We start from the raw sequence: 24,667 nt of genomic DNA, 5'->3' as shown, positions 1-24,667 counted from the left end.
GCTTGGGATAACTTCAGCTCAGCACTTTGGGTTCTGAATTTCCTCTGAGCTGTTTACAAGGGCTGAATAAAAAACTTCCACTCCCCCCCCAGCACCAAGCTGATGTTGCCCAGAACATCCCCCTCATCCCTCCCTTTTGGGAAGAGAAAAAAAAAACAGGGAAGGAGGGAGGAGTGGGAGAGAGGAGGAGAGAGGGAGAAAGTGAGCTCACGTTCACACGTTGGTAAAGAGGCTGGTCTTGCGATGCCTTTGAATATTTCACTTTTAGGCAGTTCCCCATCAGTCAGGCTCACACATCCGAGCCGAGCTGAAGCCAACTCCAGCCATGGGCAGCACCAGGAGGGCTGAGATCTGATCGCACGCAGCAAACCCCGGGATCTTCGGCTCAATTCCATCTCCAAACACGCCGGCAGGCAGCCGCGCTCGCACACACACACACATTTACACATCCCCGCGTCGGCAGAGCCGCTGAGCAAACACCTTGTCTCTCCTCCCCAGGATATACCCGCTCACACGCATCTCCCTTGATCTCCTCCTGGCTTCCCGGAGGATCCTGCCGGCTGTTTTCCATGGAGAAAGTCCAGGGAGAAATGGAGATTGAGAGATGGGAAAGAAGTGAAGAGATTTCAGACGCAGAGAAAAAGGTTATTCAAGAGATATGGAGCAGAGTATATGCAAACTGCGAGGACGTGGGGGTCTCCATACTCATCAGGTATTTAAAAACCAAGCAAACAAGACAAAAAGGGAAGCAGCAAATCCAACTAAATCTCTTTATAGCTCAGGAAGAGGCAGAACAATATATGTAACCGAACTGGAATGAATGACAGTGAGTGGGGAGCTGGCTGGGTGTATTTGCTGCCTGGGAGCAGGGAGGGTTTCACAGCACTCCTCTGATTTCCACACCTTCGAGCCGGGTGGTGGTGGCGGGGGGAGCCTTGGTGGGGACTTTGGGGGAAGCTGCTGCCATCACAAAGGTCACCTTAGCCCGAGGCTGGAGCTGGGGGGGCGGAGGAGCGGGGTGGGGAGGAGAGCGGTGCTGGGGTGGGCTGGGGGTGGGTTGTGGTGTCCCCCCCCGTTAGCTGCGTGCGGATGGATGGCATCGGTACGTAGCAGGCTGGCGGGTGAAATAATGCGAGTTGGGAGCCAAGATCAAACCCAAAGCAGGTGTGTCTCCCAGGGCACCATCTGTGCCTCCGGCGGCAACGTCGGCAGGAAGGAGAGCGCTGGAGTTGGCGGTGGAAGGGGGAATGTGGGGGGCACAGGTGGGAGAGGGGGGGACAGGACCCTGAGAGCGGGGTGCGGAGCATCACCCGACGGCGTGGGGCTGAGGCAACTCATGAAACCAAGCAGGGGAGATGCTCTGGACGTGGGGAGCAGAGGCAGGTTTCTTGTGTTGTCTGGGGGGGCGACCATTGTCCAGGTGCCCCAGGAATGCGCCGAGTGGGAATCCCTTGGGGTGCTGCAGATGCCGGGAGTTTGGGGTATCAGTGGGGTGCAGCACCCACAGGCCTTTTCCCTTATTTAAGTGGGGAGAGGAGGATGGTCAGGGTGAGGTGAGGGGCAGGCAGGATGCCCACACTGACCTGTTGGCAAAGATGCTCTGCAGAGAGACAAAGCTCCTACCACCCATCCTGGGGACCAGAAAAGCAGGGATCTCACCTGGACCCGGATCCAGGAGCCTGGGTTATGTCCTTCCCATTTCACTCCTGCGGCGGGGGCTGTGGGCCCTGGGAGAACCCCTCAGATGGATGCGCTGTTTATTAATCATCATCCAAAAGTTTTCCAGGAGGCTGAGAGCTGATGGGATCCCTGAGGCCATGGGATCCGCAGAGAGCAGGGGCTGGTTCCCCTCCAGGCTTGCAGCCAGCACTGCAATGGGGCTTTCCTAGCAAGACCCCTCTGCAGAGAATCCGAAATGACATTGAGTCTCCTCTCTGCCTCTCCTCAGGCATTCCTTCTGAGAGCCGGCTCGCAGTGGTCCCCTTTCCCCATGGCTCCTGCTCCAGCCAGGGCGGTCAGGAGCTGTGACACCAAACCCACCTGGGCTGGGTTTGAAGCTGCACTTGGCAGAGGCCTGGGGGATGAGAAATTCCTCTTTTCCTCATCACAGAATCCCAGCGTAGTTTGTGTTGGAAGGGACCTTAAAGCTCATCCAGCTCCAACCCCTGCCACGGGCAGGGACACCTTCCACTAGAGCAGGTTGCTCCAAGCCCCTGTGTCCAACCTGGCCTTGAACACTGCCAGGGATGGGGCAGCCACAGCTTCTCCATGAGCTTCAGCACAGGCCTGGCCAGCAGCTCCTGCCCAGCACCCAGGTCATGCCATGGCCCCATGATGAGCGCAGCCGGGTGCCCCCCTGGAGAGTGATGGGTGCCCGCGGCTGGTGACTCTTGGCAATGCCACGGGGGCAGCTCACTGCTTTGGGTGACCCTGTGTGCAGCCATGGGGGTCGGGGCAGGGCTGGGGACAAGGGGCAGCGAGGAGCAGCGGTGGGGACCATGTGGCCAAGCTCTGGTTCCAACTCAAACTTTACCCATAGAAGTTTCTCATGTAGACTTTTTCCCCTAGGCTGAGTTGTAGCACTGTGGTGAGGGGTTCCCCCATTGCTGTGCCACCAGGACAGGACTGAGCTGGCTCCTAGGGTGAAAGCCGGCTCCTTGGGAGCCTTCCCATGCTTGTCCGTGATATGAGCCCTGGCACATCCCAGCTAAACCCACCACCCGCTCCCTTAGCCAGAGCTTCCCTGGGATGCTTCAAGCAAGGTCTGGACTTTCGGTGCATGTCCCCAGGGATAGTGGTGGAAAGTGGCAGAGCTCTTGTCCCCTCCAGCATCCCCGGCTGGAGCAGCACATCTGCCTGTATCCCTGTGCCACGGCTCCCTCCGGCAGCAAACCCCATTCCCAAAGAGAGCCCCGCTCCCCCTGTCGGCTCCGACAGCTCAACCTGCGCTCCCCTGGGAAGCGTGTGCCTGGATAAAGCCGCCGTGGCCGGGGTTGGGAGCACCGTCGGCTGCGTTTCCCAGCTGGCATCAGCCGCCGGGAGAAGTGGGTCATGCGTGGAGGCCGCCGGGAGCCCGGGCGGTGCGGGAGGGATGCAGCCGCTTCCCAAGACATGATTCAGCAGCTCCAGAGGTCGGGGCTGGGGAGAGGGTGGTGGGAGGCTGCCAGTGCGATGGGTGCGACGGATGTGATGGATGTGATGGATGTGAGGAATGTGAGGGATGCGATGGATGTGATGGGTGCAATGGATGTGATCGATGTGGTCGGTGTGAGCTGACCCAGCACCCTTTTGGGTGCACATACACAAGGTGCCAGGGACTCAGAGCCACCCCAGCCAGCCTCTGTGCTTTACTGGCGCAGGGCTGGAGTTGCTCTACACCTTGCTGGGGAAACTGAGGCAGAAAGGGATGTGCACATGGGCGGCCAGGGAGAGGGAAGGGGTGTGCACTGCTGTGGGACCTCTTTGGTGTTACCCACATGTGCAGAGTGATAAAAGGAGGCAAATCAGCTAGCATCCACATTTCTGTTGTTGGGGTTGTGATCAGGGAGTTGCCTGTGTCTGGTGGCAGAGGGTCTCTCCATGCTTTCCTGCTCTGACCCCTCTCCATCCATCCAGAGCTGCTGGGGGCAGGGAATGACTTTTTCCCATGTGAGAAGGGCAACAACTCTGGATATAGAGGGTCATAATGAATCTGGGGCCTGATCCATTGCCCTGAGGGTGGAAGCAGTGATGCCCTCCCGAAGGCAGCGATGGGGAGGGCTGCAGTGCCCATCCAGCTCCCTCTGCTCCTCCTCCACCCCCAGGCTTTCCATGCTTTGCAGATGGGGAAACTGAGGCACAAGAGTTGGGCATTATGTTCTCAGCCCTCATGGCAGTGCTTGAAGCCATAGCAAACCCCTGCGGTCCTGCCAGCAGCACAGTGGGGTCCTGGTCTCACAGAGCCTTGGGGGGCCCAGGGGACATAAACACCAGTAATGGGCACTGCTGGCTGAGCAGCCACCGGATCCTGGGAATCTGCTGTGTGCTTCCAACTGCCTCTAATTGACAATTTCCTCGGTAGGGGAGCTTCACGGCGGAGGAAGCACAGACTCCTCTCCACGCTCATCTTCCTCCTCGGGAGCTCAGGGGCCTCTGCAGGCTCCATCTCACAGCCACTGCCTTAACCCTTGCTGGGGCTGGAGCAGGAGCTGGAGCTGCACATCTGAGGTTGCGTGTATGGGCTGTGTGACTCCCAGGCGGGCACACTGGGTTCAGCTCCCCATGCCCCAGGGCTCGTTGCTGTGCCTCAGTTTCCCTGGTTGGAATTTAAGGGTCAGTCGTTTTTGAATAGGACCCCTCACTAGAGCTCGCAGCAGGGGAGCCCAGGGGTGTGAGAGGAGCTTTCAGTGCCTCTGGCATCTGCATTAGCTCTCGTTGTGCAGCACGGGAGCCCTTCATCACTCCCCAAGCATCCCCCTTGCTTTAACATGATTTATTGCATGGTTCAGTGGTGGCCTTGGCAGTGCTGGGGTAAAGGTTGGACTTGGTGATCTTAAAGGTCTTTTCCAGCCTGGTTGGTTCTATGATTGCCAATACCCCATGCTCCAAGAGAGCACCCAGGCAGGGGGGAGCATCAGCCGGGGCTCAGGACCCTCGCTCCATTCCAGATCCTGACTGAACCCAGGCCTCCGGGGCTGAAGCCGCAGCTTGTCCCATGTCCTAGCACACACATTCTCTCCCACACCCACACGCACGTACCACAGTCACAGATGTGGGACCACAAAACTCCACGGATCCCATCAGGGGATAAAGCAAAGGGATAGTTTCTATTAGCTCCTAAGCAAATCCACACCAAATATTAATGCCATGCCAAGGACAGGCAATGCAACCTGCCACAGCAGGCTGGGCCACGTCTGCAGGACTTCTCCGTCATGTTCCCTCCATCTCCGCTCCAAACCCATCAATTTCCAAATTCCCCACATTGTTACCTTCTCTTTCCCTCTCAGGAGGTGTAGGAAGGGAAGTGGAAGGATTGCCAGTGCAGAGTTGGGCCCTGGATTTCGACAGCTGCTCGGTCTGAGCTAATACACCTGGATTCCGACAGCTTGCAAAGAGCTTTGCAGCATAAAAGCACTCCTTGGATGCCAGACATTACTGTAAGGCTTAGGTGAAAATAGCAAAGAGCCTGAGTTCTGGCAGTGCAGAAAACCCTGTTTTCCCGAGCTGAACCTGAAAACATTGGTTGAATCCACACAAAAATGGCATTTAAAGAAATGGTTTGCAGCTAGCCTCGAAGCCAATGTGCTTTGGGGATGTGTCCATAGGGAAGGGTCCGTTTCTGGATGCCAGAGGGCCAATTTCAGAGCAAAGCAGCTCAGGGAGATGCCCCTGCCACAGTATCTCGCTGTGAGAAGGGCTCAATGAAAAGCCTCCTGTGTGATAATGTTCCTGTCCCATGGCTTGTCACACACTTGGAATCATTGGGGTCAAGCTGGAGAGATGTTTCTCTGGAGACAAGGAGCGACTGAGAGCAGCGGAGCTCTGTCCTGCTGGCAAGGACACGCGTGAGGAACCTTTTCCAGAGCAGCAGCCCCCTCCATGAGCGGTGAAGGGCTTCATGAACCCATGAGTGTGGGTTCAATAAGCTCTGTGTAGGAGCAGCCCCTTTTCCTACACTGTGTAGGAAACTGATTGCAGGACCTGGAACCAGCCCTTTCATGGCCAAGTGGCTGCGTGGGGATCCCTGCAGCACATCCCACACCAGCCGCAGCCGTGGGGCTGCCAGCAGCTCTGGGGGTGACCCCAGAAGAGCTTTTCCCATGTCCCCTGTCCCAGGGCTGCTCTTGCACCTATTGTGAAGGCTAAAAAGATCCCACTCCACACCCCAACGCTGCAAGGACATCCCTGGGCAGTCAGCACCGGAGCGTTGGGTGGGAGAGGTGGTGGCGGACATCATGTTCCCAATTTCACTGGAATTTTGCTGGATGGGTGACAGATCCCAGCGCAGGGACCACATCCTTGTGAAGCTGAGTTAGCCCTTCTCCACCCAGCCAGGGGTTGTCTTCCACCTCCAAAACCCTCCACTGTCCCTGGGGATTGGGGACACGGCGTGGGGCTCCAGCAAGCTCCATCCTCACCATGCCTCGGAGGCAAGAGTCACCTTTTAGCATCCTTTCCTAATCCCCATCGACCTTGCCGGGCCACGCTGGTCCTGCTTGGCAGAGCTGTAGGAAGGGTGTCTGCTGTGGGGGGAGATGCTGGTGTCAAGGTGGAGGGAGCTGATGTGATGTCCCTGCCTGCTGCTTGCACCCAGTGGGCAGGGATGCAGGCAGGGACAGTGGTTTGACAGCAAAGAGATGCAAGGACATAGATGTGGAGGGGCTGAGGATGATGCTGTGGAGGAAGGCACTGAGTGAAGGGCCATAGGAAACTGGAGGTGTATAGGAAAGCCACTTTGGTGCTGTTAATTCGTTTATCTGGTGAAAGCTGTTCTTACCCCAGCCTAAAGGCTCACCTATGCAGCCAAGAGGCTTTGGGCTGAATCTACACATGTGGTAGGGGAAGACAACAGCGATGAGGACTTTGGGGTGTGAGCAGGAATGAACCCAGCACATGAATGAGCATGCTTGCTCGTGCCCCAGTGTACTTAGCTGCATCTTTGCTGCCGGGACCTCTCCCACCCTCACTGAGGTGTCCTAATCCCTGGAGCTCTGCAGTGCCCGGGGTGTTAGAGATGTGCTGGAATCTGCTCCCAAGGCTCTGCCGCAGGGCTTCCCCTGGAGGAAGGCCAGGGGAAGAGAAGAGCTACACCTCTTCTCCCTCAGCTGTACAAGTTGAATTTAGCATCAGTATGTGGACCAGGGGCTTGGCCCTTTTCCCTCCAGCCCTCTCACTCTGGAGCTGAAGGTTTTGCTTCACCTGCAAAAAAAAAAGAAAGCAACACCTGCCCACCACTGCCTTCACACTCATGAGCCCTCAGGGAGAGGACACAAGCAGGCACCATCCTCTTCTTCCTCCACTCAGATTTGCCTTTTCCTGTCTTTCTGGGCAGTGGCAATGACGTGGCTGAGACCTTTCCCACCTTGGGCTGGGGGCTGTGGGCACAAGCAGCATGCAGCACCCCTACCCCAGCCTGGAAATAGGATGATGGACTACAGGTGGCTGGGGGGAGCAGGGGGAAGCAGCGTGACAGCCCTTGGCATAATAAATAGCAGCATCACACACCACCTGCCTACCCATTATCAGCTGCTTTGTGGGCACCCGAGCAGAGAGGAGTTGAAGGAGAGGTTGGAAAAGGGACATGGAGAAACTCCAGGCTGCGTCAGAGAGAGTTTCTCCCACATAGAAGGACAAGGTGAGAGAAATCATGAAGGCATTGGTAGGGAAATCTAGCAAAAACAAGTCTACAAGTGGTGGCTGAGGCTCAGCTGAAGCCTCCCAGCACATGGAAGGGCTCACTAGTATTTTCCCCTGCAGTTTGCAAGCAGGGTAAGTGAAGCATCAAGGGTTTAGGTGCTCAGGGGGGGTCAAGGGAGCAGCTGAAACCCAAGATTCATCCTTCCAGCTGGGGAAAGAAGGAGGTGAAGGGCATGAAGGTTTCCTCCATGTGGGGTTTGAGAGAGGGAGGAAGATGGGGGAGATGCAGGAGAAATGGTGCCTCTTCTGAGTAGAAAACAGGTTCCCAATGACTGCAGTGGGTTTGTACCTTAATTATTTCCTTTGGCTCTGCTGTTGTGTCCTTAAAGTTGTTAAAAGGGCAAAAGGGAAAGGAAAAGCAAAGCTGACATCCTGTCCATCGGGTCCAGATGCAGCTCACAGAGTACAAATGAGCGGGCGCGGAATGGAAGCGCTTAAAAAGAAACTTAATGAGATTGGTATGCAGGCATCTGCTTCCTATCAATCATCATCTGGTGTGATACAGAATGGTAAATGTCATCTGTTTAATGACTCTGATGAAGAAAAAGAGCTCTAAACACACACACGCACATCATGACCCAACAAAATTCCAGAACCTGAGATGTTTGAACTCTCAGAAATGTTCTGTAGATGGAAAAACCCCAACTGACACCTCTCCCAGTTCACTATTGTTTGACTTATTTTATTTCTTCCCCCTCTTTTTCCTTTCCCTCTCCTTTCCTCTGGTTATATTTAACCTTTGTGTTAAATTAATCTTCTCTGTTTATTAACATGGAGCACTGAGCCAGCCTCCTTCCCTCTTGATTCGACAACTCAAGTATGTGCTCCAGGCCAGTTCTTCCTGCAGGAGTTTTCCTCTCCCCACTCCTGCAGAAGAAGAAGGTGCAGGTGTCCAGCCAGACACAGATTTGCTTTTCAGCTTAAAGCAGAGATGCTTTGGGCTCTCCTGTTTCAGTTCTCCATCAGCGAAGGGGAGCAGACAGCATTGAGCGCAGGAGCAGGGGTTTGCTGGGTTTGCATTCCTCCACTGCTGAACCCCTTCCAGGTCCCTTAGGAAAGCTGTTTGTGCTCAGCTCCCATGGGAGATTCATCTCCAGGGTCTGTGAAGTGGGGAAAGGTTGGAAACCAAATATTTGGATCCTTCACTGGCTTTAGCCAGGTTGGGGGTTTTTGGTGGTTTAATCAATCTTTGCTCCCAGTGTAGCTGGATGAAAGGGGCAGAGAGGTGGAGGTGATGCCAGTGGGGAGGCGTGAAGCCTCAGCTCCTGCTCCCAAAGAGCATTGGTCCCAGTGGCTTCTTTTGGTCCTTCTCTTGGTAGGATGATGCTGTGATCTCTAGAGATGCAGGGCTTGATCCCCACTTACTGTACCCCTTCTGCTGAAAGAACCTGGCTCAGACCAGGAATTTTTCCTCAGTTCATTCCCTGGCTCTTCATAATATCATGTCCTTGAGCTGAGATCAAAGAGGGCTTTCCAGGGAGCTTCTGACGGTTTGGGATTCAGGATCCATTGACTGCTGGCAGCCCTCATTCCCTGCTTGGGGTGGTCTGTAGGCAGCAAGTCCCCTTTCCAGCAGCACCCCCTGCTCCCAGTGCGGAGGGGATGCTGGCCAGAGCTGGAGGGTGAGGGGAAAAGATCCACTATCAGGGATGGCAAAGCCTTAGCTCTGACCTTGGCGGGGTGTTTGATGTCTGTAGCTGGAGGACATTGATGTCAAGGGCTGGATGGAGCTGCAGGATTGGGGCTGCAGCAGAGGTGGGAGGGATGGGACAGGGGAGAAGGATGCTGTGGCTGGATGGAAAAAATGGTCCCATTAAACCAGAGAGGAACATTTGCCCTTCTGTTGGGACATGCTCAGGGCAGAAGCCGTGAATCCTGGGAACGGTGCTACCTGCATGGCTGTGGCTGGGGGACCCATGTCCATCCCCAGCCGCTTCACTAACATCCCTGGGCTGAAGGGGACAGACTGCGCATCTCTGGTGACAGGAGACGGAGACAGCCTGGCCTGGGAGGGATCTCTCCCAACAGGGACCAGATGTGACAGGAGGAGCTTTGCCGAGGGGGAGGCTGCACCATAACAGGAGGAGTTTTGTGATGGGTCCCCTCCTGGTTTTAAAAGCAACACCTTGTCTCCCTCTTCCACCTTCCGTCCTCCCCCACCCTTTTCGCTGCCTTCACACCTCCAAAACCTATTTTGGGCCATCTGATGAATCCCAGATGCCTCAGGGAAGCAGCAGGAGCCGTGGTGCACTCCAGGCGCTGCTTCACGCTGCTTCCTTGGCAATGCCCCCAAGCTTTCACAAGCCAAGGGAGCGGGGGAAGGAAGGGAAAAGGAGGATAACGAAGTGGTAAATGAGGCTGGTCCTCAATAGTGACATGATTTGTGGAGTGGTGAGTGGGGAAGAGAATCCCACCTGGTCCTGGAGGGAGGTAGTGATGGTTGGGAATAGAGGTGGGATGGGTTCACATGGTTTGGGATGGTGCTTGGAGCAGGGGCTGTGGCTTGGGAGAGGGGAGGAAGCTGTCCATCTGGATGATGGGGACAGCCCTGGGAGATGTCTGCCACCTCCTGAGCATCCTTCCCTGGTCCAGGTGAAGGAGAAGGCAAGGAGACCCCTGCAGGAGGAAGGGAGCTGGGTGAAAGGGGGAGCAAACACTGATGTGGTTCTCTCCTGCAAAAATGGGGTGGAAGAGGGCGGTTAATGTGAGACCAGCATCAGCCCTGGCTGACGAGAGTGACGGGCTGCAGTGCTGGGGTGCTGCCATCAGTGGCCCCAGCCCTGCACTCTGTCACCTTCTGCCCCTCCAGCCCCTCAGGGAGCTCAGCTGCAGCCACAGCTTCACCTGCTCCAGCTGCATTTCATTGGGGTTGATGTAATCCTGCAGCAAAGAGGGTGCTTGGTCCCTCAGAGGGGCTGCCTGGGTGCTGTGGGTCATCAGCTCCTGGCATAGATGAGCAGTGACATGAGCCCCTGGTGCGGCCGATGTGTGAAAGGTGGTGGCATCCAGGCAGGGGGGGCTGTTTTGGGTGACAATGCAGGAATAAAGCCCATGGGACTGGGAAATAGGGGCAGGGGGAGGGTGGCTGGGATAAAGAGAGGTGGTCATGCTCCTCTCCAGCTCTCTGAGCAGGACATGATGTTTTGATGTATGTGGGTACATATATAGCATCTGCACTCCTGGGTGGAGTCTCTGGGGATCAAGAGCTCAGTCTGCTTTGTAGATGAATATCCAGCTGTGATGCTTTTGTAGCAGATAAGGAAGGTTGGGGAGAAAGGCATTAACCTGCTGATTTTAGGCAGCTGAATACCACAGGTCCTGAGGAATTAAATGAGGAAAAGCATCCCTGGCTGTGTTAGATGCAAGGGGGTGATTTCCAGCATCTCCACTGCTCCATGTTCTGCTTTAACCTCTCCGCCTGCTCTCACCCTCCTGATGGTGTTTGATATCTATTCTTTCTTGCAGGTTTTTTGTCAACTTCCCCTCAGCCAAGCAGTACTTCAGCCAGTTCAAGCACATGGAGGACCCCTTGGAGATGGAGAGGAGCTTGCAACTGCGTAAGCACGCTCAGCGGGTCATGGGTGCCATTAACACTGTGGTGGAGAACCTCAATGACTCCGAAAAGGTCTCCTCTGTTCTGGCCCTCGTGGGCAAGGCCCATGCCCTCAAGCACAAAGTGGAGCCCATCTACTTTAAGGTAAAAGATAGGAGCAAAAACATGTCTCTGGGATGCTTTAGGAATTAGGAAGAGGGCAGGAGAGAAGGAGCTGTGGTGAGCTGGTGCTGCCTGTCCTTGCCTGGAGGAGGTTGCCTAGTCCTGGGGGTTGCTCCCCATGTGGCTGAGGTGTCCCACGGCGATGCTGTCCCATGCAGATCATCATTCCTAAGAGCAGCCAACCTGGAGCATCAATTTCTCCTGCTCAGGGAAGCCTGCCTGCAGCCCCTCCAGAATGGCTGTGGCTGTATGGTCCCTTCTGCTAGAAATGAAGCACGGTAGAAGGGACTAAATAATTGGAGGTGCCTAAATTAAGGAGATGCTGGAGCCTGCAAGCAGCACCCCACGGTACCTGGGTCTCAGCCTGCCCCCTGCTTAGGTGGGCTCATTACCTGGGGTGTCAACAGACATCCCAGGCATTGATCTATCCCTCAGAGCACTGCTATTCCCAGAGCTCAGCCACAGGATGAGTAGGAAAAAGCCAAATTGGCCCTTAGCTGCTCCCTGGCAAGTTATTAACCCTTTGGTGCCTTCCAGAAACTCACCGGCGTCATGGTGGAGGTCATTGCTGAAGAGTACGCCAATGACTTCACCCCGGAGGCGCACAGTGCCTGGACCAAGATGAAGACCCTCATCTACACGCACGTGATGGCAGCGTACAAGGAGGTGGGCTGGGCGCAGTACCCCACCGCCACCCTGTGAGTGGCCCCCGGGCCAGGCGAGGGGCAGGGAGGGCTTCACTCACCCCAGGACTTCACTCTGGTCTCTGCTCAAGGTCTGCGCTCGGGCTGGGGAGCCCGCAAGGGCCGGCTCTGTTAGCTGCCAACTCACAATTGGATCTCCAGGGGGTTTAAAAACAATCTTAATAAGCCAAAATAAACAAGAATCACGAAGGGTGAGGGTGGGTCGGGGTGAAGCGGTGGCAGGGGATGCTGGAAGGGGATGCAGAGCACAAAGGGAGAGCGTTTGGTTGTTGCCTCTATCTTATTGTTGCCTCTATCTTATCCTGGCCTGTCCATCACCACCTCCCAAATCCTGCACCTCACTTGCTCCACCTCAGAGCCCCTTGCCCAAGCAGCAGTGCTGTGCAGCCCCATTGCTGATGAACAACATGACCCTGGTTTTCCGTGCACAGCCCCCAGGCAAACCTGGCTCCTTGCTTTTGGGGGTGTGATGCTTAAGGGGAGCACCGGCTGGCACTGAAAACACTTTGCTTTGCACTTTCTCTGCTCACCTGGCAGGGTGACAGGGCTGATGGCTGCGGCCAGAGCCGCTCTCGGTGTCCCATCACCCTGCACCATGAGCTGGCAGCAGCCCTCGCCTCTCCCATTATCCATAGTCCCTCTCCTTGCCTGGCTGCTGCAAACCCTCCTGGGGCTAGAGGGAGCAAGGGGGTGGGCAGGATGTGCTCCTCCATGGTTAGAGAGTGAGGAAGGAAGAATCATGGAATGTTTTGGGTTGGAAGAGACTTTCAAGCTCATCCAGCTCCAACCCCCTGCCACGGGCAGGGACACCTTCCACTAGAGCAGGTTGCTCCAAGCCCCTGTGTCCAACCTGGCCTTGATGGGCTTGTGAGGCACACACTGTGCTGGGAGCTGGTGTCTGTAGGTCTGTCTGTCCAGCAGCCAGCAGCGGGGTGGTGCAGGGATGAAGGGCTGGGGCAGCTCTGCCCCGCACGGTGAGAAGGGGGGGTTCAGGCTGTGATCAGCATGTCCCATGAAGTGGACACAGCCGGAGTTCCTGCGCGTGAAGGAAAGTCCCTGCTCTGTTAAAATCTGTCAATAACTTGTTGCTTACAACATACTCCTGCCCTCTTGGTGTAACTGGGTTCCTTCAAATAAAGTGCCTGGTAGAAACCAGCCCATGCAGGAGCTGTGTCCCTCCTCAGGGGCTGACAGTGCTCCAGTGCCTGCCAAAGGCCTCTTTCCCCCCACAAAATCCAAGCTGTGGCTTCAGGGCTTGCAGCGCTCATTCTGCTCCAGCACCGGCTGTCCCTGAAGCTGCAGGTGACTTGTCTTGGCTTCTGCCTCAGTTTCCCCTTCAGTTACAAGAAAGGGAGGAGGAGCAGCCCTGGTGCCTCTTGCACATGTGCTTGGATTTATAGGATGCCTGGCAAAGGGTTGGGGATGAAGCATCAGATGTGCTGGGAAGCTTTGGCATCCTCATCACCCAGCACTTCTCAAAAGGTCTCTAATGTTTTTGGAGCTCCAGCATTAAGTGAAATGTTCCCTATTGAAGTGGGAAGGGGGTTCCCTTCCAAGATTTGCTCTGGCCTCACTCCATCACTGCCCTGGTGTTTTGCTTCCAAATCAAGGGGCTCCTCTCCCCTCTGGCACTGCTGGGGGGGTCCCTGCTCCCAGAAAAGCTCTCGATGGGGTTTTCCACTTCCTTCCACTGGCTGTAACAGCAGGTTCCTGCTCAGCATCCCTGTTGGACCCCAGCCCTGCCCCTTCCATCACTCATGCCTAGGTGCTGGTGCAGCCCAGGGCTGCTACTCAAGGCAGCAGGAGAGGTGTGCTTGGGGGAAATGTCATCTCCTGTTCCTTTGGGCTCACTTAGATACAACCAGGAGTTACTGCCATCACCCGGTGCCCCAGTTCTGGGAAAAGGCAGGTTTGGAGAGGGCTCTAAACCTCTTGGCTTCATTCCCCGGTACCAGGGTTAGTCCCAAAACAGCCCCAGGATCCTACTAATGTCACAATAACCACTCTCTCTGGCCTTGCAGTTCTTTTCTCCTGATGTCCCACAATCAACCAGGTGGAGAGGAGCGATGGAGCGTAGAGGGTTGGGTGAAATAACTGCTCAGAGCACTGCTGTCCTTGGCAAGGTCCGGGGGTTTAGAAAAGGGGGAGGCACAGGGTGTCAAGTGATGCTGCTCTGCTCATGGGCTGGGCTGTCATTTAGAGTCAGCACCCCCAAAACTCAGCCCAGCAGCCTGAACCAGTGACCATGCCAGCAGCTGATGCCTCTGGCTCGCGTCTGAGCATGGTTGGCAGAGGCATCCCTCAACCAGTAGCTGCTGCTGGGGCCAGGATTAGACCTGTGCAGATAGGAAAAGACCTTTTCAGTCATTGACTTTTCTCCAGTGCAGGGCTGGAGAGCGTCTGCCTGGAGCAGGACTGGTGGGTTTAATGGTTTTGGGGTGCATCACAAGCTTCACTGATCTCCGCCAAAACCTTGGGTCCAGCCACACATCTCTTCAATGAGTTCATGTACTCCCCATGCCCTGTGGATACTGGGCCAGGAATGTTTCTGTACAGGGATGTCTCCTCCTCAGACAAAGCTCACATCTCGACCTTTGAGGTTAATATTCTCCAGGTGGGAATCTTATTTTTGCAGTGCAAACCCTTCTTCTCCCTTCCCACAATCAAAACTGGGCTCAGTCACCATCAGTAGAGAAGTGAATTTGGGGTGGCTGGAAAGTTTCCGTGTTCATGCCTCACCTACCTGAGTGCCTTGGCTTTGGGGGAGCAGCAGTGAGGTCCCCCCACCTCACCTTGGAACAGGGCTTGGTTTCTTCTTGTGTTTCTAACCCCTTCCTTTGCACCCCTAGAATAAACCACCCCATGACCTGGTGCACCCATGTCCGTATGTGCTGGGCTTGGGGTTGTTTTTTCAGGCACATCTTTCACAAGTAAATCCAGATGTGTGCAGCTGCTGTCCCTCGCGGAGCGCCCCCCCCCCCCCCCAGCAGCTACACTGCAGCCAAGCAAATACATGCAAACAAAAACATGTTTATTTTTACCAGCTCTGGAGGAAGTCAGATGGAGCAGGGAGGGCAGCCAGGGCAGAGCTCGGGAGGAGATGGAGATAAAGCAAGCTCCCCCTCTCTATTGCTGCCCGTGCGGAGGAGGCATTGCTTAAATCAGGGAAAACTCATCTGGGAGAGATGAAAATGAACAGAAAAAGGAAAAAATACCATTCCAGAGCGACAGGGCTGATGAATGCCGTGTGGAGGAGCAGAAAGGGAGGCTGGGTCCTGGCTCTCCGGTGCACACGCATGCACATGCCTGTAGAGCTACTCCCTGTTACTGCCTGTCCTGTCACCCCCCTGCACCCCCTGCAGCCGGCTGGGGACTCCCTGACCCCCCCCCCTTCCCTCCAGGCCCTATTGAGTGGGGCTCAGCACTTCAGCTCCTGGTGTGCTCGGGCTCAGCTTTGCTCTCTTTGGTGGTGGCAGAATCTGGCCCCTGGCTCTGATGCCTCTGCATTAGCATCAGTGCTGGGCTTGGACCCAGGGCCTGGGTGGGAAAGTCTCTGTGGCCCCTGCAGCAGATGAGTGCTGGTGGGGGAATTTGGGGTCTCTGGCGCAGGGTCCCCCCTGAGCACCTCTCTGGGGACACTATATCAACCAGCTTGTGCCCCCCCACCCTAAGGTCGCCACTGCATTTGGTCAGAGGGAGTTCAGTTCTGGAGGGAACGGGAAGTGTGGGGTTAGGATGAGACATGGATCCCATCCACTATGTCCCCCCTCCCTATGGCCAACACTCATGGCAGGTATAGTTCCATATACACCCAGGCAGCTAGAGGGACACCCCAACGCCACCAGAGCTGCTTGGACAAGGAAACCTTAAGGACCTTGTGCCACCACCCTCTGTCTTCTCTTATGGTGAGACAAATCCCAGAGCCACAGGCTCTCCCTGGGGAATCCTCCTGCATCTCTGCCAGTTTGCTCCAGTTTGCCCCAGGAAAGGGGATTCCAGCGTCTGTGGGAAGGTGCCCAGCGACTTCAGTGGGGACCAGATTTTGTGTGGCTGGACTCTGGTGCCAGAGCTCAGCCTTCCCTGCCCTTGCCATAGGGAAGCTGCCGTGGTGCACTGCTGCCAGTGCAAGGACTGCTGGGTGGAAGGGAACCCCATGAGCTAACCTTGGACCAACTTACAGACAGGGAGGGACAAACCCACCCGCTGGGTCTGCCCTCTTGGACAGACACTAACTGCTTCCCATAGCTGAAGTTGTCTCTAACTGTTAGTATGTCTTAACCAGTCCCACCGTGACCCACAGACGTGAGCCCGGCGTGGTCCCATGTAACTCTGTGTCTTTCCGTGACCGCTGCGGGTACTGTTCGTGTGCGTGTTCCTCAGCGCTTCCGTGCTGGTTTTGTGTACGATGGGTGTAACTTGTTGTTCTTTTTGTAGGTTTTTAGTATGTTTGTAACCCGACAGAATGGTGTTATTAAACTGAAAATTGTATCTTCAGTGGATAAACCAACCAACCTCCTCCAGCTCTTCTTGGCTTCTTTCTGGGGGGGTGTCGGGGGGATGTTGGGGGAGATGTGGGGGCTGCCACATGGCTGTGTGGGTCTGTGGGTCTTGCTGTGGGATGCTTTGTGGCTGGAAAGCAACAGCAAAGGGAAGAGGTGTGCCCTGGTGTGCCCTTCACTGCTCTTCTGCACCAAGGGTGGTGGTAGAGGTGGCCGGAGGCATCTTACTAATGGGCTTAAGTGAGAAGGGGAAGGTCTGCTCCTCCTCTGGCCTCTTTGCTTGGCTTCCAGGTACGTTGTGCAAACCTCCAGGGGCTCTCCCTGGATCAGGAGCTGTTCCCATGCCTTTGCCAGCCCAGCCCAAAATGCAGGTATGGAGAATGAACTACATGGGACTGGCCGGGGACTTTTCCTAACTGATGTCCTAAGGCTGGTTTGCAGCCTCTATGGCACGTGAGTCCGGGCAGGTACCGAGAGGAATGCTCCTCTGGACTTGAAACCTGCAGTTGTGGTGGCCACAGGATGCAGCGACCACGACCATCAAGGACTGTGAGATAGTTCCCAGCCTTTAAAAATAGCAGACCAGCTCCCTGAGCAGCAGGAGCCAACTTTTCCATGGATCTGTCCCACGCAGCTCCCCCTGTTCCTCTCGCTGCGGCTGGGTCACATTGCAGTGGGATGGGTCCCAGCACGCTTGGGTCATGTTGTGGTTTCCCTCCATGGGTCTTTCCAGCTCCCTCCTTTGTAAAACAGGCCCGTGATATATTTGAGACCTCTGTCAGATTTGCTTGACACTGGCCAACCTTTCCAAAGTTGTGGGCAGAGGGCTGATGGATGGAGAGACAGACAGACAGACACATGTTATGGTCCCATAAGCCCCATTTCTGTGGGATCCAAGGCTTGGAAACGAAATCCAAGCAAGCCTTTTTATTGTGCTTTTCTCCGCTGATGCCAAGTTACATCAGCACAAGGGAAGGGGAAGCTCATCCCACCAGCGTGGTGGAAACCGCCAGCATCTGGCCACAAGCAATTTTAAGTGGAGCAATTCCAGTTTAGGATCCCGATCTGAGGCCGGAGAGGACTCAGTGGGGTCTGAGAATGAGAAGGGCAGAGACTGGTGCCTTGGAGGCTGCCCAAGGTCTTGGGGAGCCTCATGCTGGCTTGTTTTCTGTTGGGCTGAAGGCAACAACAGTGTTCTCCAGCCCTGCATGTGGTGGAATAGCTCTTGCATGGGCAGGCACTTGGTCTAGTCTGGAGTCCCCAGGCTATAGGGCAGCCTGTTTCTTCCCCTACAGTTAAGGCAAGCCCAACCTGCCATGGCCATGGAGAAGGGAACTACAGGTCAGCCCAACTGGGAAGGGGAATAGCTGCCTGCTTCCATCTGTCTTCTCCTGCTGTGTCTTTTTTGGGGAGGAAACTAGTTAGTGCTATTAATGCACCAAGTTCTCGGAGTCTCCTTCAAATCCTGTGCACACTTCCAGGTGAAAGCAAACACTCAGCAAATCTTGCACACTGCTATGCTCCCCATGGAAAACACTGGCTGGGAAACCAGGAGCAAAAGGACTGGCCAGCTCAGGAGTGGGGAGGTTGCAGTGGTGCCCTGGAGCTCTTAGACCTTTGCACGCTGGGCTGAGAATAGCCAGAACCAGCAGTGGCCGGACGGTGCTGACATGGAGCTGGTTTTCCAACGGCTTGTTGGAAAGGAGCTGGGAATTTCAGCATTACCTTGCAGGGAGAAAATATGGGCTCAACTCTTCACTTAGTACTGGTATTTACTCCCAGATTCCATCACTTTGGGCTGGCTGTGACCACTCTCTCTGACTGCCCTAATCCTGGGGTGGGCTAAAACTAGTCTGTTTCCAAGTGTCCCAGCCTGGGGATGCTGCTTGCCAGGAGGCACCCCTCATCCAAGGGAGATCCAGCTTCTAGAAACCACCTTGTTTGCCCAGAGAAGCTGTGGCTGCCCCATCCCTGGCAGTGTTCAAGGCCAGGTTGGACACAGGGGCTTGGAGCAACCTGCTCTAGTGGAAGGTGTCCCTGCCCGTGGCAGGGGTTGGAACTGGAGGAGCTTTAAGGTCCCTTGCAACCCAAACCCCTTTGTGATTGTATGAGTTACGGCTCCATGAGCCCAGTGCAGATGTGGGCTCAGAGGTGGCACATCTGCACCCTGTGTCCATAACCCACTGGTGTCAGTGACAGCCACGGGAGAGCCAGGAGGTCACTGCGAGGGACAGAGAGAAATGCATCTGCAAGGGGGAGATTAAAAAAGAGAATATGAAGTAACTGCACTGCACCTATTAAAACCCAGCCCATGGGATACGGTGGTGAGAAGCCCTCCCTTGTTGTGCTGGGTGGCACAGGTCAAGAAGCCTCTGGAGATGGAGATTGCAGGCTCCCACCAGCTTGAAGGACATGTCTCTTCTCCATTATCTGCACCAAGAGCAAGGAGCTCCAGGCTTTGCTGTCTGAACTGCCCTATGGCTACTCTCACCAGCATGGAGGGTTTGGTGGCTCCTTGCTCAGAGCAAAGCTCCTGGAGGGATAAAAAAAGGCAGGAAAAAGTCATCCCACCGTGTTGGGGCTGACACTGAGCAGGAGCTGGCCCTTCCTTCCGCGCCCGGCTCCTCTGCAGCCGATCTGGTTTATCTGAGCAGCGCTGAATGTAAACGCTGTCAGCGCCGGCCGGGAGGAATTCTTGGGAATTTGGCAGCCAAGAGATGCAATAACAGCGCTGGGCTGGGGGGAAGTGCAGAGCTCAGACTAAAGATCCTCCCAGATAACTTACAGCCAGGTTTCTCCCAGGCGAAGAGCAAAGAGAGGGCAAAGGGAGGATGAGGAGACGACCAGGAGGATGAGGATAGCTCCAAGGGCCACACTGGGACCAAGGGAGTGGGGATGATGGGGAAACCACCCTTGCCCCATGGGCAGGAGCTGGCTTCATGGTGCCTAAGAGTGCTTTGCCCCCCTGCAGTGGACGGGGGGTGGTGGGGACACGTCCCGATCACCCTCTGGTTTTGCAGGACGCGCCGGGTGCTGGTGGAGGAAGCAACGCTGAAGGCACCGAGGTGCTCCCGGGCACCTGAACCCACAGTGTGCCGAGAGAGGAGCCTCCTCTGCTCCCTGCTCCCAGCCTGGGGGGCAGCTCCATCCCCCGGGACGAGCACGGGCTCCACTCTCTGCTGGGACAAACCAGCACAAAGTCATCCCCATTGCTCGGCGCGCTGAACCCTGAACCAAACAGCTTTGCTGCCGGGAGGATTCCCAGCCCCACGCAGTTGGGACATCCACTGCTGTTCAATACAAATCCTGTTTATGAGCTGACCAGTGTATCTGCTTTAAGGGAAAGCTTTAGAAAACCACCCCGCGGGTGCTGCTGTTTGTACGTGGGATCAGTTCCGAGAATGATGTTCCAAACAGCTCCTGAAATAAAATAACCATCGGGCTCTGCTGCAGTGTGGTTTTATATTGATATAGCAGTGTGGTTAGTTTGGGGGATACTTTTCTGACAATAGCTTGATTTCTTTAGATACTGACTTTTCTTGGTAGAGTCGAAATTGGCTGGACAAAAAGCCCTTCAGGAAACTGGTTTGCTTTAAACTTAGGAAAGCCCATGTCTCATCTGTCTGCCAAGAGCTGTGCATCACTCAGGGCTCTTCCACCGGCAAATGATGATCATACTGACAATTTAACCATATATTTTATATATACCTACATATAATATAGTCCCATACGATGTATTTTGAGGTCGTGGTGCTGCTCAGGAGATCGTCACAGAATTAGAGAATGGTTTGGAGTGGAAGGGACTCTAAAGCCCATCTAGTTCCACCCCCCTGCCAGAGGCTGGCAGAGAGGTCAGGGTGGTGACAGAGAGGGGTACATGTAGGGTTGGGGTGTCTACAGAGATTTTGTGCCTACAGATACTGGGGTGCCTATGGAGAACAGGGTGCCAGCAGAGATGTGGGTGCTGGCAAGGGTGCGCCTGGGATGCTGGTGGTCCAGCCTTGCTCTCTACCGAGCACCCATCTCCGCTGGGGTCCTGCATGGAGGGATGCTGAAACCTCCCTCGCCCCAGCCTTGCCCGGAGCTGATGGAGGGCTGTGGTGCACAGTCAGTAAAAGGGTGCAGCTTGGCTCGGGGTAGTCTCTCTGAAGGTGACTGCAGATGGCTGTGGAGGTAACTGCAGCCTCTGCTCAGCCAGGCATGGATCCATGAGCATGAGAACAGCGCATCCTGCACTCCGAGCAGTGGCAGCCAGGACGTATGCAGGGCAAAAGGGATGCTGAGGGAAAAACCGAGGTCTGGGGAGACCTTAGAGCAGCTCCAGTGCCTAATAAGGAGCTACAGGAAACCTGGAGAGGGGCTTTGGACAAGGGCCTGTAGGGACAGGCCAAGGGGAATGGCTTTAACCTGCCAGAGGGGAGACTGAGATGAGCTCTTAGGCAGAAGCTCTTCCCTGGGAGGGTGCTGAGGCGCTGGCACAGGGTGCCCAGAGAAGCTGTGGCTGCCCCATCCCTGGCAGTGTTCAAGGCCAGGTTGGACACAGGGGCTTGGAGCAACCTGCTCTAGTGGAAGGTGTCCCTGCCCGTGGCAGGGGGTTGGAGCTGGATGAACTTTAAGGTCCCTCCAACTCAAACTATTCTGTGATTCCATGATTCTATGGAATGGGTGGCTTCTCCTCTCATCTTGCCTCCTCAGGGACGCCCAGCAAGCAGGAGGGTTCAGTCTCTTGCAGAGCTGTTGTTCCAGCAGTAAAGGTTTGCAGCTCCACAAACCAGAACTACCCTGGACAGGAGACAGCCGCAGCCCAGCATCTCCCAGCCTGGCCTGTGCGTATATCCAGGGTCAGGCTCAGCAGAAGGAGTCCCTGGGGAGGCTGGATAAATTGCAGCGGGTGAGGAGATTGCTTCCCAAAGGTCACCGCTTCCTCTGCACTGCTGTGAATTCACCCATTTCAGTCCCCATCCTCTCCACAGCAGCATCCTCTGCCCTAGCCCCTGTCCCAGCAGCTCCCACTGACCCCAGTGCTGGGGGGTGAAGCAGCCTCCCCATCAAGCCAGGCTATTCCCAGCCTTATTGTCTGACTGGGCAGTCACTGCTACTGGAAGGAAAATCCCTAAGGCTGGACCATCATCCTATGAGATTTGCCAAAGGGAGCAGGCATCTCCCTGTCTCCTGCCCTTTCCTGCTCCTCTGAATCACCCCAGAGCCCTCACAGATGTTTATTCTTTGGGAAAGCAATAAAAGAGAAGGAAACCTCAAAAGACAAACTCCCACCAGCCTGCCTTTGATTGCATTTGATATTGGGTTATTCCTTAATGCTTTCCCACCGCAGGCTGGCTGAGGAGGGAGGAAACAGCATTTGAAGGGGATAAAAGACAATTTTCCCACTAATAACCATGTGGAGGGGTCTGGGGTGGCTCGGCCAGGATCTGGGGTGACCGTGCCTCTGAGGACGGGAGCTGCGGTCCCCCAGCTGCCCAGGCTGTGGACGTGGAGGTGAGCAGGAGCATCACCGTGTTTGCCAAAGGTGATGGAGCACGGAGCAGCCGCAGAGCATGGCATAGGTGGGCCATGGGTGCTGCTCCTCATATCCCAGCCCTGTGATGGCCGGGGATGGGCAGGTGAGGATGCGGTGACAAGCTCCATGTGCCACACAGCCGTGTGGCACCGCTGCCACCAGCACTGTGATGCCGGTGGGAAAGGTTTGGGGGGGGACTTTTCCATGTGCTCTGCCCTCACAGAACCAGACCTGGATGCCTGATAGGAAGAACTTTCTCCATCTCCGCTTGAAGCACCAAGAGCCGGGTGGTCCCAGCGTTCCCCGTGTGCCTCGGGGTGGCAGCGGCGACACCCGGCGTGTCACCAGCGGGATGGGGCGGTGTTGGGCTGCAGGGGACAGGGACGGGTGCGCTGGGCGATGGCAGAGGCTGAGCACCCTCTGCTGCTGCTGGGGACAGCCTCCACCAGCGGCGCCGAGCGCGGCCGCGGGCTGGCCCCTGCCGTTCGCCCCGGGAACGGCAGCGCTGCAGGCTCCGGCTCCGGCGGCTCCCCGCGGGTGGCAGCGGGGACAGGCACTTTGTAACCCGGAGTGAGACGACCCGGAGTGAGAGCAGGACATGGAGGTGTCCAAACCGGTGGTGAGGACTGGGGCAAGATGTGTCCCCTCCATGCAGGGCTGGCAGGATTTGGGGGGGCTGGATTGTGTCCCTGGAGACAGGGGGATGAGGGGATGGGGTTGGCAGGCTCCCAAAAGGACACAAACCCATCTGCCTGCATGTGGGAGCAAATCAAGGCAACCTGGGGGATCTCATGCCCATATTGGGAGCTCATGGAGAGGCAACAATGTGGAAAAAACTTCTGGAGAACCTGGACTGAAAGGATTTAGGACGTGGTTGATGTGTTGGAAAGACAGAGAAACCTCCGACTGCAGCCCCGGGATGGGACTGTGGGGTTTTTACATCACATCCACGTCCAGGGATGGGACCTGCCCTGGCAGCCACCACCTCACAGCACTGGGTGGCAGCGAGCAGCAGGACCTTGGCTGGCCCCAAGCTGCTGGGACTGATCCCACCCTGGAGGATTAACTGGCAGAACAGGAAGGGATGGCTCCCGTTGAGATATCCCAGTCCCAGGCTTGGCATATCACCCTGGAGGCTGCCGGCAGGTCACCCAGAGGCACTGCTGCAGGGTGCACTCTGCTCAGGACGGGTGTCCCAAAGCACTGTGCACCCAGCGCTGTGTCCCCTCCCTGCTTTCCTTTGGGGACAGACCAGCAGGGACATTTCTGGCCAGGCTGGGCTGGGGGGTGGTTTGCACCACAGAGGAAGTGCTCTGCAGAGCATCTCCCTGGCGCTGATGCAATGCCCTGACGTTGCTGCCTTCGGGGTGGTTTTGGTCAATTCTTTCGCTTCCTCATTGCCCAACGCTCCACAGGGTTTGCACAGGTGGCAGTCACCGTCCTCTCTTTCCCTCTGTGGGCCGGCACAGGGCTCTGCCTGGCTCCTCCACAGACGGACACATCCTGCAGGTCCCAGCCTTGGAGCGGAATGCAGGCAGGACCACAGCAGGGATGTTTTTTGTCAGCCTTTGTTTGTCCCAAAGACAGGCTGAGCTGTCCCCTCCCAGAAAAGTCAGTGCCTGGCATCTTGGCACAGGTCCCTGCTTGCTGCCTGCCCCACCTTGTGGCTGGGGACACCCTTACTTCATTCCTCCACCACCCCTGAGTCACAGGGAGCACCCACCCCGCGTCGGAGTGTCCGTCCCCAGCACCCGCCGGGCTCTCCCCTTCTCCACCCGCTTCAAAGCACAACTTCAAAGGAGCTGGGAGGAAACAAAAGCTTTCTCCACCCTTTTTTTTTTTTCTACCAGGAACCAGGAGCAGATTTGCTGAGCAAGAACCCGTGGAAGTGGAAGGTGGAAGCCACTGCGAGCTCAACACCCTACTAGACATCAGCAAATCCAAGCTGGACCTGCACTGCAGCATCCCCAGGGACAGTTTTAGCACAGTGGGCTTTTTTTGAAGCATCCAGGTGCTGGTAAGGTAAAAATAAAGGAAAAATACAGTTTTGAATGTCAAAGCAAAGATAATTCCTGGTCCTGCCTGGTCCCAGTTGTAAATTCAGCCTGAGACCTGCAGCGAGTCATGAATCAAGGATTTATTTTATGGCAAAACCCAGGGCATATTTTCCTATGTAAGAGCCTCAGCCATGGCAAACCCAACCTCGAAAGGTCTCTTCTCAGCCCTCCATATCCTGCTGGCACCTACTCTCCTCCACAGGGATGGGAGGAAGCTGAGTGTGAGGCTGTTGGGACGAAGACCGATGCTGTGCTGAGGGTGCTGGAGCAGGGGCAGCTCCCCAGGGCTCAGCTCTGCCAGGCCCTGGGTGGGTCACCAGCAACAGAACGGGCACTGTGGCCGGTGCCACCATCCCAGCCCTGTGACATGTCACCTCACCTGGCTGGCGGGACGTGCTTGGACCTGCAGTACGCTTGGGAATGTGGCAGCCCACACCATGCCCGGCACACTGCCAGCACCCCGGGGTGCCCGCTGCTGGGAGTAGAGTCAGGGCCATGTCCTGGGGTCCTAATAGTGACTCGTCCTAGTGGTGGTCACTCCTAATAGCAACCAGTGCTAGTAGTACCTGGTTCTAATGGTGACCAGTCCTAATAGTGATCAGTCTTAATAGTGACTGGTCCTACTAGTGCCCAGCCCTGATAGTGACCAGTCCTAATAGTGAATGGTCGTTATAGTGACTGGTTGTAACAGCAATTCAGTCCTAATAGTGGCTGGTGCTGATAGTGACCGGTGCTAGTAGCTGATGGTCCTAATGGTGACCAGTTCTAATAGCAGTCAG

General features: G+C 55.9%; 1 protein-coding gene across 4 annotated transcripts; it reads left to right on the top strand.

Moving 5' to 3' along the window:
- The first annotated feature begins 214 nt into the window (after positions 1-214).
- Positions 215-23,897, top strand: CYGB (cytoglobin). 4 transcript variants are annotated; one of them, XM_030506476.1, is made up of 4 exons: positions 215-712; positions 10,861-11,092; positions 11,648-11,776; positions 23,682-23,897. In XM_030506476.1, exons 1-4 carry the CDS (start codon positions 570-572, stop codon positions 23,757-23,759), a joined length of 582 nt encoding a protein of 193 aa, XP_030362336.1. In that variant the 5' UTR covers positions 215-569; the 3' UTR covers positions 23,760-23,897. The 4 variants fall into 4 exon arrangements, with proteins under 4 accessions (XP_030362336.1, XP_030362337.1, XP_030362335.1 ...); XM_030506477.1 differs by lacking the exon at positions 23,682-23,897 and adding an exon at positions 19,334-19,758; XM_030506475.1 differs by lacking the exon at positions 23,682-23,897 and adding an exon at positions 19,334-19,758 and having other exon boundaries at positions 11,648-11,808.
- Positions 23,898-24,667: the final 770 nt, after the last annotated feature.

This window comes from Strigops habroptila, chromosome 14 (assembly GCF_004027225.2).
Source record: "Strigops habroptila isolate Jane chromosome 14, bStrHab1.2.pri, whole genome shotgun sequence".
Classification (NCBI taxonomy): Eukaryota; Metazoa; Chordata; class Aves; order Psittaciformes; family Psittacidae; genus Strigops; species Strigops habroptila.
Note: the sequence above shows the minus strand (reverse complement) of the source record. Positions and strands in the feature narration are given on the sequence as shown.